General features: G+C 41.3%; 1 protein-coding gene across 2 annotated transcripts; it reads left to right on the top strand.

Moving 5' to 3' along the window:
• Positions 1 to 974: 974 nt before the first annotated feature.
• Positions 975 to 13901, top strand: anxa6 (annexin A6). Of its 2 annotated transcripts, none has more exons than XM_084469020.1 (25): positions 975 to 1267; positions 2201 to 2259; positions 4437 to 4521; positions 4700 to 4794; positions 4954 to 5067; positions 5167 to 5257; positions 5527 to 5606; positions 5708 to 5764; positions 6043 to 6136; positions 6511 to 6606; positions 6955 to 7013; positions 8020 to 8142; positions 8234 to 8292; positions 8588 to 8666; positions 9385 to 9466; positions 9560 to 9654; positions 9762 to 9875; positions 10333 to 10423; positions 10524 to 10603; positions 10715 to 10768; positions 11022 to 11115; positions 11494 to 11589; positions 11694 to 11752; positions 12018 to 12155; positions 13486 to 13901. In XM_084469020.1, the coding sequence occupies exons 2-25, from the start codon at positions 2257 to 2259 to the stop codon at positions 13543 to 13545; spliced, it is 1998 nt and encodes a 665-aa protein (XP_084325146.1). In that variant the 5' UTR covers positions 975 to 1267; positions 2201 to 2256; the 3' UTR covers positions 13546 to 13901. The 2 variants fall into 2 exon arrangements, with proteins under 2 accessions (XP_084325146.1, XP_084325147.1); XM_084469021.1 differs by having other exon boundaries at positions 976 to 1267; positions 12018 to 12140.
• Positions 13902 to 17999: the final 4098 nt, after the last annotated feature.

Genomic DNA, 17999 nt, shown 5'->3' with positions numbered 1-17999 from the left:
TCCTCTACCATGCCTGCTAGCTTTCAGGAATTGTTCCGCGGGGATAAATACCTACTTTATTTTTATTTTTTTATTTTAATATAAGGTACACTGCATTTCAGACCACAAGAGGTCAGCATAGTACAGTTCAACATCACTCCCCTACTTAAATCTAATATGTAACACACCATTAAAGTCGCACCGACGCACAACGTCGTGTTGTTGTGATGAGAAGGCTGGGGTCGAGAGGAGGTGAGCGTCTCGACCTCCATATGTGGTGCTTCGCTGCGGCTGGAGGGCTGGACAACATGCAAGCCATACTTCTGCAAAGTGTAGCAGGCTGGTGTGATCTCTCAAGACGTCAAGCTTGAATGTTCACTTCATGTGAACTGTTCACCTTTCCATGCCATAGCCTTAGAGTAGGCCTATAGCAGGGTTATTTCCTTGCGTTTTCAGACCCACTGTTGGTTTTTCCCTCTTCAGCCCCCACCGCTTTTACGGTGGTCTGGAATTCCGCATGCTCTTACTGGAACACGCGTCCAGGCCGGGACAGAAATAGACTCTGGCCCACAAGTATGTTACCCCTGGTATCCGACTTCCACTCTCTCTTTCATGTGAACATGTTATAGACCACTGGCCACGGGACGGGGAACATGTTATAGACCTAGGGCACGTGTTATGTAATCAATAATTAAACATCTCTATTAGGTAAAATTACAAAGTTCATATATAATACAAATTATATATTCTTATAGTATAGTGTGTCAAATATGAATAAATACATTCTATTAATCATGGTAGGATATTATCGGGATATTATCCGGTTTATAGGCCTAATCGAGCCATAAGTGGGACAAACAGTGTCGAATTGCATCATGCTGCCGCGTAAAAACTGACATTGTGGTCATTGCTCCGCAGGCTGTCAGCAGAAGTTTGCCCCCGGAATCAAAACCCAGAAACTAAATGCATAAAACATTAACATCCGTCCATCCCAAATAAAACGTGCATCCACTAGGCCCCCTTTTTGAATATCTGATTATTGAACAATAATAACTTTTAATTCTGAAAGTAATAATTATTTGCCATCATCCTTGGCTTTGGCTGACAGTGATTGCTGTGAGAGGTCCGCAGCAGGCTGGTTGCGTCACAGCTGACTGCAGGACTGCTATGCAGGGAGAGAGCTTGGTGGCTAAAGAGAGAGACTGAGAGACACTGCTGTGGGTGAGTGGAGACGGAGACCAGCACCGTTACAGCAGACGACAGCACAATTTGCCATTTTATAAACAAGGTAAGATGTCCAGCTCGTTGTGGTGGTTCTTGTTTGTGAATGACTTCAGTGAATTAATTGTATATGTTTTATAGCCTACTAAAGCCAGTAGACTACCGTTAGCAGCAGACATTCATGAGCGAATGTCCTAATCAACATTTAAACAAATAGTTATTTGGGCTATAGTTATAGATGTAACGCATGGATCTTTTTTTTTTTTTTTTTAAGAAAGGTTAATCCTGAAGTCGGTAGCATTAATAGTTGATATCTGAAGATTCCAAATGAAACCTACGTTTCAATTTCACTTTAGCCTATGCTATAGCCATGTGCTATAGCTGCTATACCGTATTAAGGTAATAGTAATAATAATTTCCAAAATATAATAATATGAGTAGTGGTGGGTAAAAAATACATAGGCATCACAAAATCGGACCAAAGTTTGCAGCTCTTAGAAAGTGCCAGCTGAATGGGTGTGGCCCATTCATACACCACAGGACAGAGCCTTAAATATGTCAAATTGTTACACATTCAAACTGCTATACCTTAAACACTTATTTTACTTCACTATTTTCATAAAATATGTAAGCAGATAGGATTTTCTTCAAGTCATTGTAATTTTACTTCACAGAAACTTCAGTAGAAATAGAAACAGTTAGAACATGTTGAGATTGTGTATTGTGAGATTGTAGAACATGTGAAACGGTGCATTCTAAAGCTAAAGGCTTTTTCGGACATGTCGGATTGGTCAACGAGGGGTCAAAGGGTTATAGCTAGCTATTCAAGAATATCTGATAAGCAGAGAGTGTAATATCACACTGCTGGTGTATCATATATAGATAATCAATAGTGTTCACTGTAGAGTCCTGTACTGTCCCTCTTTCAAGGACATAGAATGCATTGTAGGCTCACACTTTATTTTATATGAATCCTTATCTTGTATCCATGTTCCTTTAGGTGTTTCTTTGACGTTGATTCCTGCTCACTGCTAGTACCGACGACCAAATATAGCCATGGTAAGTGGACATGCTTTTTCTCTGAAAATATCAGAGGTGTTTGCGAACATTGCCGAAATGCATTTCCTTTTGGTTGAACTAGTGTGAGTTCATATAACGTACAGGGTGTCTTTGTTACCTGGGATGGCTGTAGTTGGGGCTCATGGACACTGACTTAGCTATACACCCGACAGTCATTAGAAGTAGTTTTGAGTCAGAGCAGACCATGTTTGGGCTCATCCATTCAGTTTGGTGAGTTGGCCTATACATGATGTTTCACATTTAGTAAGCCCTTATATAGGCAACTTAGCAAGTATAGCAATACTTGATATCACTTCCTTATTTGACAGGAAAGTTTTGTTTTACTTCAATCGAAAAAGGACTCTCCCCAGCTGTGAATGAAGAAGTTGAAACTCATGTTTATAGCCCGATGATTACTGGATTGCATACAGATGTATGACGGGAATAACAGTACAACTTATGGTATGGATCATGCATGTTGCCAGGCTCCTGTATTTGTTGTCCTGGTTGCCACCAGAGTAAAGCTTCCCCAGCTGTCATGAAGAGTGATGGTTGCCGTGGTAATGGGGAAGGCCCGGATATGGGCGTGCACCGAGTTGGAATAGAGAAGACATACTGGCAGCGTGCCTCCATGCAGCAGAAATCTTTAAGCAGCTGTTGCAGTTAAGGGTCTAATGGAGGTGGGGCCCTGTCTCTTTCCCCCAACAATGAGTGTCCTCACAGTTTCATCGTGTGAAAGTCAAAGGGGTCGTGGAGCGGTAATGATAAAGCGTTATTTTGGTATTTTTTTTGTTGTTGAGAGAGCTAGCCCTATTTTACAGGTCATTTGTAAGAGTCATTACCCTCCAACAAAGAGAGCAAAGGGACATGTACCGTAACCTGACTCCCTGATGTCCATCCACGCAGTAGACACACACACAATCCCCCCACAAACACATACTAACACACACAGACAACACATGCACACACCCGCACGCACGCACACACACACACACACACACACACACACACACACGATATCTATCATGCCACTAGTAAAACAGGTGTAGGTTACAGTTGGGCAACGTTTACTTGGGTCTCAAGCCTTCGTCTCATCGGGGGCTTTAATGATGTCATTCACCCCACCCTTCACCTCTCCTCTCTAATACCCCTCATTTAAATATCACTCAGCTCGGGAAAGATGAAAAATATTATCATCACATCATTGTGTATATACAATATATATATATGATGTTAGATTTCAGCTTATTTCTAAACTGTTTGTATAGACTCTACGTTGTGTATTTTCGTTGAAGTGGAAATTGAGGCTACTTGACAGGTTGGATCAGAGGGTCGAATATATGGTTTATTTGAGGATGTAATACAGCACAGGTACAGACTTAGGTCGAATAGTCTAGTGTAGGTGGTGAGGAGCAGTCTCCCGACGTGCTCCTTGGCTGTCGATCCCTCTTCTCACCAAACCAAAGGTTTGGGACGAGTATTATGGGAAAGGAAGCGTGAATAACAAAAATCACAGATGCAGTCTCTCCCTTGATAAGGTATATGGTCCTGGCTATGGCCCAGGCGACCAGGTTGGTTTGTCCTTGTTGGGACATAAACAAATGGAGGATTGTTGGAAATAATAACAGCCACCCTATTAGCCATCCTCCCAAAGACCAACCCTCTAATCTCATCAAGAGCAACTATGACACCATAGTGTGGAATGATAACAGAAAATAATCTCTGATCTTGAAGTAGCAACTTGAAAGTTCTGATGGAATAAATCACCCTTATAATGTAATGTTAGATCTAAAGAAGTACATGAATTCAAAATCCCATTAGTCAAACTGAGGGTCCGTAAGTGGATGGTACGGTTATGTATGATATCAAACTAAATGTACTTAGTTATTTTATATATATATATTTATATAAATGTATATATATTAAAGCATATATTTTCTTTCCAGTAGCAGTCAGGATGAGGCTTCAAAGGAATACTGCGTTGATGTCCTCTTATATTATATATATATATATATATATATATAATAGCATATGTTTTCTTTCCAGGAAGCCTCATAGGAATACTGACTTAGCGTCCTCCCTATATACTTTGTATATATATATTAATTTAAGCATATATTTTCCTTCCAGTAGCAGTCATATGAGGTTTCATATGAATACTGACTGTCTTCTTACAGGTGTTCCGAGGCTCAATAACCGAGGCTGCAGACTTCGATGCGACAGCAGATGCAGAAGCGCTGTACAACGCCATGAAAGGCTTCGGTGAGTGGCCCCTTGATTCATGCTTTGTCTAACAAGGGTCAAAACAAGTTGTCTTCCTTCGTCTTCTCCTTTCTTGTCTCCAGACGGATCACCAACAGAACAAGTTAACATCGGAATACATAGTCATGTCTAATGTGAAGCTAATTGTTTCTAATGAAGTCCCCTGTGCTCTCTTTAGGCAGCGATAAAGAAGCTATCCTGGAACTGGTCACTTCTAGAAGCAACGCCCAGCGGCAGGAGGTCGCCGCAGCATACAAATCCAGCTATGGAAAGGTACTCAACTGTCAAAAAACATAATCTTTCTTTCTTATAGTCAATAGTCTTATATTTGTACAAAATAAACACATAAGTAAAACAAACCTGTGTGTAAAATCGCACAGTAGGGCTGAGGGCCACACCTCTCACCATTAAATCTTCGTGTTCGTCTTCCAGGACCTAATAGGTGATCTGAAGTACGAACTGACCGGCAATTTTGAGCGGCTCATCGTGAGTCTGATGAGAACCCCACCACAGCACGATGCCAAAGAAATCCACGATGCTCTGAAAGTAAGAAGCTCACTCAATACGCTCTCACAGTCCCCCGCGGCCACGGCCCATTGGTTCCATTTCTGTAGTTTTATTCTTGATGGACTTCTGTGATTGAAGGGCGCTGGAACCAATGAGAGATGCCTGATTGAAGTGCTGGCCTCGAGAAACAACCAGCAGATACATGACATGGTCGAGGCGTACAAGGAAGGTGAGACCATCTTTATTTAAAATGAATTATAAAATAATTCTTTATAATCGTAATACACACTTCATTGAAATGCATACATGTAAGGTATACAATAATCGTAATTACATTATTTCAATGTGGAAGCTATGGAGATAATTGATTGATTGATTTATGGGACACATGTTTGGTTTTGTAATTGTTTAAAACACATTTCTTTACTTAATGTGTGCTTTTTGTCACGTAAATACAAACGATTTACAATTGAATCGATGCTATCTGCTCACCTCCAGCTTACGGCAGTGACATGGAAGAGGACGTTGTTCAGGACACCTCAGGGCACTTTAAGAAGATGCTGGTTGTTTTACTTCAGGTCTGCTCCCATCTGATAAGCCCTACACTCTAGAGTCTAGACCTTGAGGTTGTCCATGGCTGTGGCTCTGTGTGGGGCTGACAGAGGGTCTGTGATTACAGGGGACCAGAGATGAGTCGGGGGTGGTGGACGCAGACCTGGTGGAGCAAGACGCCCAGGTGAGAGGACACACCTGAAAGGGCTGAACCTCCTGTTTACATCATTTCAATATGAGCAGAAGATGTGGACCCCCACATTGGAAACCTAGTGACAATCCATGTCCCTGGGGTTCCCAACACAGGAAAAAAAAAAGTGTTTAAAGAAATACGTTACACATACAGTGAACAAATTTACTTCAGTTAAACACTGATCTCCATTATTTTGCAGTACAACTATTAAAGCCCAACTGTACATGCTCAAAATCAACAGCCTTGTTTACTGTGCCTTGTGTGTTTAGGATCTGTTTGCCGCTGGCGAGGAGCAGTGGGGGACGGACGAGGCCAAATTCATCATGATTCTGGGAAACCGCAGTGTGACCCATCTGAAAATGGGTGAGCTCAGCTGTGGGGCTGAGGAGGGGGGGGGGGGGGGACACTAGCAGGGTCCTCTTGCTAGTATGACCATGGCCATTAGACCCATGGCGATCCTAAGCAGCTACGTGTCAGAGGAATTTGAAACAGTCATGTGGCCGGGACTGGGTTTACTCGACTTGCTGTCATTGGAACAATCCCAGCTGTTGTTGCAGAGTAAATACAGAATGCCAGCCGCTCCTCTGCCGCTTGTTACTTATGCATGTAATCAATAATCAGTCTGCAACGTTGCTCTTTTCATTTTTATGGATGATATTGCAAAAACTCCTCTGACTCTTCTGATAGTTGCTTGTTTTGTGTGTGTGTGTCTGTGTGTTTTATTATCCTTCCTACAGTTTTTGATCAGTACGAGAAGACTGCTGAGAAGAGCATAGAGGACAGCATCAAGAGCGAGCTGTCGGGGGACTTTGAGAGGCTGATGCTGGCCGTAGGTGAGCGTTCACTCCGGCTCATGTTCACCTCCCCATCTAACCAGTAGGGGGATTTGAAGTAGTTGGACGAGTGGCAGTAGCAGTAGCAGGGGTAGTGGTAGTGTTAGTGGTAGTAGTATCAGAAGTGATAGTAGCAGTATTAGCAGTATATAGTTGGAGCAGTATTGATAGTAGTAGTCAGAGCCTTTGGAGCACTAGTAGTGATAGAAGCAGGAGGAGGAGGAGTAGCAGTGTTAGTCGGAGGAGCAGTCGTAGTGATAGTAGCAGGAGGAGGAGGAGTAGTAGTTGATGTGATAGGGATCTCCTTGTATTTATTCACACTGGCCCTCTGTGCTTGGTCTCCCACAGTCCATGGCATCCGCAGTGTGTCCATGTTCTTTGCCAGGCGTCTTTACAAGTCCATGAAGGTAAACACACAGAGTGTGGTCAATGCCACATGGTTCATTGCCGGTGAATGCTTTAGCAACACGACCAACACTAAACGTGTTGTTTATGAGCTAAAATGAACGTGTTTTTATGGAGGTGTTTGGGATTTAGTACTGCATTGCTACGTGGATTGCATTTATATTGCACTTTTGCAACCAGTGGTCACTCAAAGTGCTTTACAATTATTGCCATTAACGCATTCATACACACATTCACATAGCGACAGGGTTGTTAACCATGCAAGGCAACAGCCAGCTCATCTGGAGCAGCTAGGGTTAAGTGTCTTGCTCAGGGACACCTCGACACTGAGCTGGGAGGAGCCGCGGACCGAACTAACAACCTTCCGGTGGTCAGCCCGCTCTACCACTTCACCTCTCTCCTCTAAACACACCAAATACCCCTCATTTAAATATCACTCAGCTCGAGAAAGATGAAAAATATTATCATCACATCATTGTATATATACAATATATATAATATGTCCGATTAAAACAGATTAATAGATTAAAATTTGGAAAAAATAAAGGAAATCGACTGCCCAGACACCTCCCTCTGCTCGGCAGTGAAGCTCCAACAACTTTAATAGCTCCCACTGTTCCCAGCAGAAAAGTGGTTCCGTTAGTCTAAACAAAATTGAGTTTGGGGCACCAGACCTTGCGACGGGGTGGGCTTTCTAACAGCCACCCTGTGTGGGGGGGGGGGGGGGGGGGTAACTCTACCACCTGAGCCACAGCCAACCCTTTATTGCATTAATTTTAGCTAGGGCAGCTGGCATATGTCACATGCAGTGATGAGGTTAAAGCCAACACTTTATTATGAAGTATCAACTCAGAAATGTAATATAATTTTGTTAGTATGTAAAGGTTGTTCTGGACTTTCTCTCTCTGTTCCAGGACCCCTCTGAATATAAATGTGTAATCTGATACGTACAAATGTGGAATTGAATAATTCAACATTGCAGACCATCACCGTTTTGTCTCCCTCCAGGGTCTGGGTACAGCCGACAACACCCTGATCAGGATCATGATCGCTCGCTCCGAAATAGACATGTTGGACATCCGGGAATGTTTCCGTCTCCGATACGAAAAATCTCTCTATAACATGATTAAGGTTTGGGAAAATTGTGACCTACATTTTTAATTTCTAATACATTTCAATTGAATAGTACTTAATGTGACATGTGATTTGTATTACATCTCAGGAGGACACTTCAGGGGACTACAAGAGGACGCTTCTCCAACTGTGTGGCGGAGATGATGAGTAAGTTATTGTCATGTGCTCTAGTGGCCACACAGGGGCGCTAAAACCCCACTTATCACTCATTGTAGCACGTCTGACAATTCACTTTAATACAGACAGCCTCTCTTCCAAAAGTGGAAAGAATACTTGTTAGACTCGATAGCTGGACAAATCCTAGGTTGTACCAACTCAATAACGTGCTAATTCAATTTGTTCATAAATCTGAAAAGATGTTTAACTCCATTCACTCCTTTGGGATGTGCTGGCTGTGTTGAGGGTGGGAATTTGACGTTCGCTATCACATTGGTCTCTGCAGCTTAGCTGGAGAGTTCTTCCCAGAAGCGGCTCAGATAGCCTACAAGATGTGGGAACAAAGTGCTATGACCAAAGTCCAGGTTGGCCCTGTATCCCTCCCTCTTTAGACGTGTCATTGAGCTTGGCTTGGCAACGGCATGCATGTTGTTTTTTGCTGTTCCTGCCAAAGGGGTCTGCAGTGCAGGCTACCTACGCGTGCAGTGGCCCAAAATGTTTGCTTGCAGCAGCATTGTTGAACATTGAGCACAGTGAACATCTTTGTCTCAGTGTTGATGGCCTCAGAACGCTGTTCACCTCACAGAGTGAAACCAGCATATTTGACTCTCGCCACCTTCTCGTAACAAACCCACGCAGGGTTCAAGGCCGCAGCAAATGTCAGATGGGATCGCAGCATTTTGGTTAACAAACGGCTTTCTCTACTAACTGTTTCTAATGAACACCGATGCTCATTGTTGTGCTGACGGAGTCCTGGCCTTGAATACACCCAACAAGGAGCACTTTGTCAAGAGTGGAGAAGACGGAAAATGTCTGAGGATTTTCTGCTGTTGCGAAACATGAAACCCTCGCTAATACTTGTGACGGTACAGCTTTCGTTGTGGTAGTGCTTTCAAAGCCACTCGCTCGCGCATGTTTTTTGGCAGATCTTTGCATGTGGAAATCTCTCTACACTTCTAACTATTAACTAACTCACAATAATGTTAGGGATGTCGTGGGACGTCAGCTTTGCTCTGCGTTAAGGCTAAACATGTTGTCTGTCTGCCATTTTGAATTCTGATAATTTTTCTTCTCCTCCTCAAGCTGAGGCCCACCCTTTTGCCCGCAGTAAATTTTGATCCTGCGGCCGATGCACAGGCCCTGAGGAAAGCCATGAAAGGATTTGGTATGCGACAGCAGCAGAACATAACTCTTTGTATATTATAATACATTATTTTCCAACATGTGTTAATCAATTGGATACCTTCTGTGTGAATAGGAACGGACGAAGACGTCATCATTGATATTGTTGCACGTAGAAGCAATGCCCAAAGACAAGAGATCAGACAGACCTTCAAATCTCTACTGGGGAGGGTGAGCAATAAGTGGGATTAGTCCAGACCAGGGTTGATATGATCTGGTTGTTATCGTTCATTGTTATGTGCGCTCCTGTTGTGACTGTAGTCCTTCTGTCTCTCTAGGACTTGATGAAGGACCTCAAGTCTGAGCTGTCTAAGAACCTGGAGAGGCTGGTCATCGGACTCATGCTGACGCCCGCCGAGTTTGACGCCAAAATGATGAGGAAAGCCATCGAGGTACTGAGACAGGCGACAAAATGGAGGAAGCAGCAACAGTAGACATTTTTTTTATTAGGTTGTTTCCATTTTGTTTAAATGGGTCAAATGTCATGTCAGCCACCCACAGTCTGGCTAGATGCGCTAGGTTTGAGTGCCTGAGTTTGAGTTCTTTGGGGGATTTACAGACCCGCCATTTATTCTTTAGCCACAGTGAAATTGAGTGAAAGTGTTTGTAAGGCTTCCTGATCATTTAACATTTCTAAATGCACTCTAATAATGGATTTGAGAAGAATAATAAGTTGTTCTAATGCGATGCGATCATCTATACTTTTTTTTACTTGGGTTAGGCATGCAAAATTGGCATGCCACCATTTATTATTTCCAAAATATTTTTTTATATTTATATATATATTAGATTGATGTTATTCTTGTGTAAAACATGTCCCAAACATATTTCTCCTCATCCATTCCCCAGGGCGTGGGAACAGACGAGCACGCTCTTATTGAGATCCTGGTCACCAGGAGTAACGAGGAGATCCATGCCATGAACGCTGCCTACAGTAGTGGTGAGTTCCAGGGCTTCCCCACAGACACACACACACACAGATGAGTGCATCCTCACGTCCCGTAACCCCTACAGCTGATCATGGGGGTGGTGTGTTGCAGCCTACAAGAGGAGTTTGGAGGGAGACATCCAGTCAGACACCAGCGGCCATTTCTGCCGCATCCTAGTGTCTCTGGTGCAGGTAAAGAATTGTTTTTTGTTCCGAGAACTGCGCTCATTTCAATTTCTTAATTGCGTGTTACCTTTCTTCGAAATAATCCAATTGATTGTTGGTTGTTGTTGTTGTGTCCAGGGAGCGAGAGAGGAGGGCGTGGCGGATCTAGAGAGAGCTGATGCAGATGCTCAGGTCAGCTGGATTACTATTGGTTCCATTCGATTTCATTCATGTCATAGATTTCATAGATTTCATTCTTGTCTAATTAATTATGATATAGTTTGCTCAAGCTGTATATATTTCATCCATTTATTTTCTTCGGTAGTTCTGTTCTACTGTATTTCCCTCTGGGCTCAATAAGATACTCTGTATCTTACCAGCTACCGCCTTAGTTTTTCAAAGGTAGAAGAATAATACTCCTATTTGTCATTCTTTAACTCTACAGGAACTTGCAGACGCGTGTAACGCTGAGTCTGATGACATGGAAATGAAGTTCCAGACCATTCTGTGCACCAGGAGTTTCCCTCATCTCAGGAGAGGTGAGGAGCAGCCTCACTTTCTCTCACCTGATCCCTATTCCTCACCCTAAAACCGCACCCATAAAAACATTCAACATGTTAGCTAACCCTAACCCTAACCCTAACCTGGGACTCTGATGCCCCCTCCCGTCGGCTGGTGGCTCCAGAATAGGTGTCCTCATCTTCTCCACTTCTCCCTTGTTATCCTTTTTATTCTTTTATTTGCCTTTGAAAATAAAATACCATCAAAATGTCTGATAAAAGAATGACATGTAAAAGAGCGAGTACATAGTGCCAGCGCCCCAAGGGTCACAGACTCTCAAAAAGAAACACCATAACCTGACCCGTCACAAAAGCAAGTCAAATAAGCAATTGATAACACCCTTTCACCATGTGCAGTGTTCCAGGAGTTTGTCCGATTCACCAATAAGGACATCGAGCAGATCATCAAGAAGGAAATGTCCGGTGACGTGAAGAATGCCTTTTATGCCATAGGTAAGGAATGATTAAAGAAATGCTTCCCGTATATGTATTGGGTGGTATCAAGCTACACTATGCTAACTCTTAGCTCTTCCTGTCACAACCCTTTTCCTCCGCAGTCTGCAGTGTCAAAAACCAGCCATCCTACTTTGCTGACCGTTTGTACAAGGCCATGAAGGTGAATTATTTTATAGGGCTGTTTTTTACCACTGTGCTCTAGAGAAAGTAATACACACAAAGTCAGCCCTAAGGACTTTTTTTAACAGATTGTTTGCAAATGCATACAAACAACATCTAAATATCATTTTTGTGAGGCTGAAATGTGATTCCGGCCTAAAGCTCTCTGAATACCCTTTTGTGTTTGAAAGGTGCAACATGAGTAAAAAGGCCTGGCGAGGCCTGGGTGATACAGCAGCGTTGATACATTTGGGTTTCCTCCACAGGGCCTTGGCACAGATGACCGAGCCCTGATCCGCATCCTGGTGTCTCGTAGTGAGGTGGACCTCTTTAACATTCGCAAAGAGTTCAAGGAAACTCAGGATGAGTCCCTGCATGATTTCATCCAGGTAGAAACCATGGTTGTAAGTTCCACATTTTGCCCATTAACCCTCTCTGTGTGGTTTGCAGTGTTTCCGTCTGCATGTGTATGCTATCTCGGTAAGGGAACTTCTTGCTCTGTGCGTGGTGTTTTTTCATTTGTTAAGCAGTGGTTTTCCTACCAGGGGTCATGGTTACAGATTAGGCCCAGATAGGTGGCCGGAAGGCTGCATCAAGGCTCTTGTCCGATATTATTTTAGAATAATGCATTTTATTGTAACATATAATTATAATTATAGGCCTATATAGGTTTAACGGTAAAATAATTATTTTTTAACGTATTCAAAACCAAGCCATTTTCTCTCTTTATCTCGTATAACAATTGCTGAGTTCTACGTCATAGATTATGAGGAACCAGTAGCGGTAGAGACAGAGTTCCTGTTATGGCGATAACCAAATGTTTATTTTATTTTTGGTTAATCATAGCAGGCTACGCGACAATATGGATATGCTTGAGAACTTCTGTTGTAAACGATATGTGCTGTATATCACGCACATCACCACACTTTTAGTGTGCGGGCAGTACACATCTGTTTAGGAATTTCCCTTCTGCGCTCGACTTCCTCTATCCGGTAGTCATTGCTTACCTCCCATCGAGACAGGAAGTGCCCAATAGCAGCACAGTATTAACTTGCCGTTGAAAAGCACCCTGAACACTGTGGGCTGTTATTTGGGCGTATATTTTGTGTAATTTATCAACCGCAAGTCATCTATTGCAGATAATAAATAGCTAGCATAATAGACGATTTCTTACAGTACCAAACACAAATTGAAAATAAGTCGCTCTTCATACATTTGTATATATTGCACTTACCAAGCTATCAGGCCGATTTCATTTGATTAAATGACTATTAGTCAAAGTAATTTGATGTTGATTTAAGGATGGAAGGACTTAAAGAGCTGTCATATGTCTGTTACTAACCCTGTGTTTTTCTGAATGTGTGTCAGTGTAATGTTATATTGTTTATGTTCAAGAGTCCTATCTATATTTGAAAATAGTTCTATCGCTGTCTTATCATAATATGTAAATAATATAGCCAAACTAATCCAGTAAATGTTTCTCAATGAATGAAAAACATTTACAAAGAATAATTATAACATATCCTAGGCACGATCATAGTCTATCTTTCCATTTATTGGCCATTTCATGGTTAGCCAGGACAATACATCACATCTATTTGACCCATGTTAAAGAGTAATCAAATCCAAAACATCCTCACAGGGCCCTAAAAATGTCTCCAAATAAATCATTAAGCGTTCCTGTGGTTCAATGTCTCTTTTGTTATTTCCTCCTCTTCCTCTCCCCGTCGCCAGGGGGATACGTCAGGCGACTACCGTAAGACCCTGCTGTTGCTCTGTGGAGGGGAGGACTGAAGCCAGTGGAGTCCCCTTGGAGGCCCCAGGAAGAGCCCCCCGTTGTTATTTGCCTTAAACCTTCGCTGCCTCACTTCTGCCACCCTTCTGCCAATCTCCCTGGTGAATGACCGTAATCCAGGGTGTTCTGCTAGCCTATCAACTATCAATGTTCTTTTAGGACACGCCTTTTTTTCATGCATTTCAAGTTTTTATTTGTAATAAAATCCCCCCCAAAATATGAAGCTGTCGAAGATATGCTTGGCTAAATGTGATGTAGAAATCTATTGGACATAAGGAATGGAGTGAGCATAGCACATGCGTACTGTACGGATTCATTTTAATGTGGACCTGGATTAAATACATGATGAAGGTAATTGTTGTGTTCCCCTTTTTTCTAATGTTATTGACTGTCTTTGACTATCTCTTCATGTTATGATCTGATGAGGTCTTCTTTTACGATTGCAGGGCAAACACAGTTTGGATGTTTTATGGTGCCATGTGCATCATGGAGCTGTATCTGTATGGGAGTAATTAGCCTGGGGTCTTGGCATTCAGATGACATATATAACTTTACAGATAACCAGTGTGATCCCATTCAAACCTGATTGAAATCATGTTGAGACAGCCTGTGCCAGGCAGACCAGGTGCTGATGACCATCTGTCAGTTTTGTTCCACACACATTGTTGCTATGCGTGGGTGGATGGTTGCTTTTGACATTTAAAGTGTGTTTACACTGCAACGGTAAGCATCTCAGAAGATGCAGACTACATCTCAACATGTCTTTTAATTGTTCCGTAACAGAATGGATAATCCACCATCCAGTTATTAGATTAACTGAATGACATAGCATTATAATTAGTTATGTACAAAAAGAAGTCTACTTTTCCCTCCCTAACCAGGCAGTTTATATGGGCTCTGACCCAGGAGTGGACCCCGGTCCAATCCACACGGACCCTGGATGAGTTTCCTTTCTTCACTGATGGTGAAGCTGGCTGTGTCCCATGATTACCGCCTCTGTGTGGATGGGGTAACGCTGTTGCTATTGAAAGTCAGGCAGAATAGAGATGGGAAAACACAAGACCAGGAAACTCCCTGATTTTCTTTTTTGTCCTTCCCATAAAACATTGAAATTGCTGATTTTTTTTTAAATAAAAGATTTCCATTGTCCCTCATAGAGCTACAAAGTTATGAATTATCTTATATTTAGGTAGGAAGTCAAGAATGCTTTTTTATTTGATATTTACAAACAAACGTCGATTTAGGACGAAAAGACAGTATTTTGTTGCGTTCAGAATAATACAATATATATATATTTTTTAAATGCATACTAAAATATATGTCACTGCTCCAACAAATCATAAGTAGCAGAAACCCAACCAATAGTATCTCATTAAGTGCATCTTGGTAAACTAGTCAAAAGACTGCAGAAACTCTTGTCCGGTTCTGTTCTGTTCCGTTCTCCTTTGTTCTGAGTCTCGGCTCACTGCATGTTTCTGAGCACAGCTGTTGTCAGGCCATCTTTGAGTTAAAAGAGGAAAGAAGAAAAAAAAAGCGATCTTTGCGGTAGAGGAAATCCCCCGCAGTAGGTTAGAATCCAAGGCACAGTCGGGCTTATGTGACATTGGCATGGTTAACTCAATGAATTCACTAAATGTGAAACACTGAAGAATTTAGATAGTACAATCATTGAATAACCGGCCATGCAATCGATTGTATAAATGGCAAATGCAAAGGCGTTTTAATGGAAATCCACTTCATTGGAAGTTATACAAACACGAGGATGGATGAGTATCGTATAACATGTAGCCCTCTAACATGTTAAACATCTCGCACTGTCAGAGTAGTTTAGAATCTTGAAGATAGCTTCTTTTCATTTGTAGGCAATGTCAAATTTTAAATTGAAAGAAATTGAACACGACATAACAACAGGGATAGACATAAACGTGCTACTGTGTTTGTGCATGGTGGTCTCATTGTTACCATTATCTTTGTACCTTATGCATAAAATGTGCTGCTTAGAAGTCAAATGTTGCATGCGTGTAAACAAAAATTAAGTGAGTGCAGTTATTTTGTGTGCGTGTGTGTGTGTGCTTGTCGATTTGAACCAGGCCGTGCAGTTGGACACATACCAGGTTCTATGGGGTGATGTGGGAATTCCCCACCTTAGTATCAGAGTAAAAGCTTCTCCCCTGCTCACTAGTTTCCTTAAAAAGTGTCTCTGTGTAACCAGCGGAATGTGTGGGTGAGTGTTGAATTTGTTTTGTTATCATGAAACATAAAGATCCTGAACTATAAACACCATTATGTTGGATTCTCTGCTTCAAATGGTCAAGATTTCGTTTGCTGAGGTTACTCAGTAGTGTTGTGTTGTGTTAAAGGGTCGATCGATTCCGCACAGGAATATAGATTACTTATTGTTATTTAATGTGGTAGGCCTATATTCTACAAACAAATCGTTTTTTGGCGTTGTTGTTGTTTCTTACTGTTTTGTATGAAGGCCTAAACTAGTGACAGGATTCTCCCTAAATTTTCTGCTCAAGAATGCGGGATAAAATATTGAACTAATTTTTTGGAAAAAAAATAAATAATAATGGGTCTTTATTAACTTACAAATAATATATGTATATATATATATATAATCATTATGTGGCACAATCAACATGATTTATGATATAAATCCAGAAAAATGACATTACAATACTGACATACTCTGACATTAGTGCATTACTACATGGATATGATATGAAATTAGTTTAATTTTAGTAGTTAAAATGTGGATCAACACTATTAGTGTTCGTATTAATGAGTAACATGAAAAACATGAATCAATATTTCATCAATATTTTTCAGAATCCATATTATTACATTATATTAAACGACATCATAATGATGATTCTGAATTAAGGAGCATGTGATCAATGTGACTGTAAGTAATTATATATATATAAAGATTATCTTGTATTTTTTGTTAAAATATGTTTTAAAGGATTGCTTTTGGATTAATATTCTTCAGTCATGGTCTAACAAGACGTCATATTCAGCGGCCAAACATACGTAGGCCTATTTATTCTGGATGTATCTGGTGTATAGCAGTAATATAATAATGTTTGGATTACAGAGCTAATCCTATTAGATTGATACAGGGCCTACACCCTGTACTATGACAAAATAACACTACGTTTTTTTTATTTTATTTTATTTTAACTATAAAAACATTAAATATGTTATTGTTTAGAAAATAAAAAGGAAAATATGTAGGCCTATTTCATCAACCATAGTCTTTAGGGCAGGGGACATTTCTTAAAACTTGCTTTGCTTTGTTTGCTATGATACACACTACTGTAGGCTTGGCTTTTCCTATTCACTTCAGATCTCGTTGGAAGTAGGAAGTGTTATATATTATATAAAGCAGAGTAAGAATATTGACAAAGCTTTACACCAAAAAACAATACAATTTGGAAACAAAAGTTCGACAGGTTGGTCTGTTTAATTTACTGACTAAACTGTATTTTATGCATGCAGTATTATATCCCACAAGATGGCACTCTTGCAGGAAAACTATTACCTACTTGTTCCAACTCATACTACAACTTCCAGTTGTAGTATGAGTCTAGTAAATGGACACTTAGGCCGATAGATTTTATATGATCGATTATTTAACAGTTAGTACAGTCAGTAATTTAGTAAGTTGTAAGTTATATATAGGCCTATATATATAAAAAAACATAAAATTAGTACTGTTTACTATGAGTATTTTCATTTTATGTTCTGTATGTCTTGTCTCTGTCAATGACGAGGAGAAAAGCTGACAAATTTCTGGTCTAAAATGACAACTTTATTAAAACATAAACCCACCTAATAACTTTACATTAAAAAACAAATCTCCCTCCCCATGTTGACATACTTGGTGCGGTCGGTCGCCGCCAGGCTGAAATAGGATCCTGAATTATGGCGGTATCCCGGTCTACCGCAGCGCCAATTTCCGGCCACCTACTTCCTTTTAGCTGTGTACCCCAGAGCGAGAATAATAGGAACACGACAAGAATAAAAAAAAAACAAAGACAAGGAGAATACATATGCAGTGTTGTTGTTGTTGTTTAAAAAAAATATATTGACAAAGCAACATCCTAGCATTTAACGAAGACGGATACCCCTCTACCGGCAGTCCCGCCTCTTATCCCTCACCATGAAACTAAAAGTCCTACCTCTCTTTCGCCAATAACGCTCATTTGGAGCATCCCGTTCCGTCGTGAGACGAGAACACCTGGGAATGAGGTTACGTGGTGTCGCCACTGGTGACATCCTGTGCAACCATTGGCCCACTGGGGTACCGTTCAGTGCTGTTCATTGGCTCACCGAGCTGTCACTCAGTGCTGTCCATTGGCTCACCGAGCTGTCATTCAGTGCTGTTTACATTGAGCGTTTAGCGAGGTGGAATTTCCCAGGTTACAGCGCAGACCACTTCCGCAAT

Source organism: Micromesistius poutassou (assembly GCF_964030765.1).
Source record: "Micromesistius poutassou genome assembly, chromosome: 6".
Taxonomy (NCBI): domain Eukaryota; kingdom Metazoa; phylum Chordata; class Actinopteri; order Gadiformes; family Gadidae; genus Micromesistius; species Micromesistius poutassou.
The sequence above is the reverse complement of the archived record's forward strand: the minus strand, read 5'-3'. Positions and strand labels throughout refer to the sequence as shown.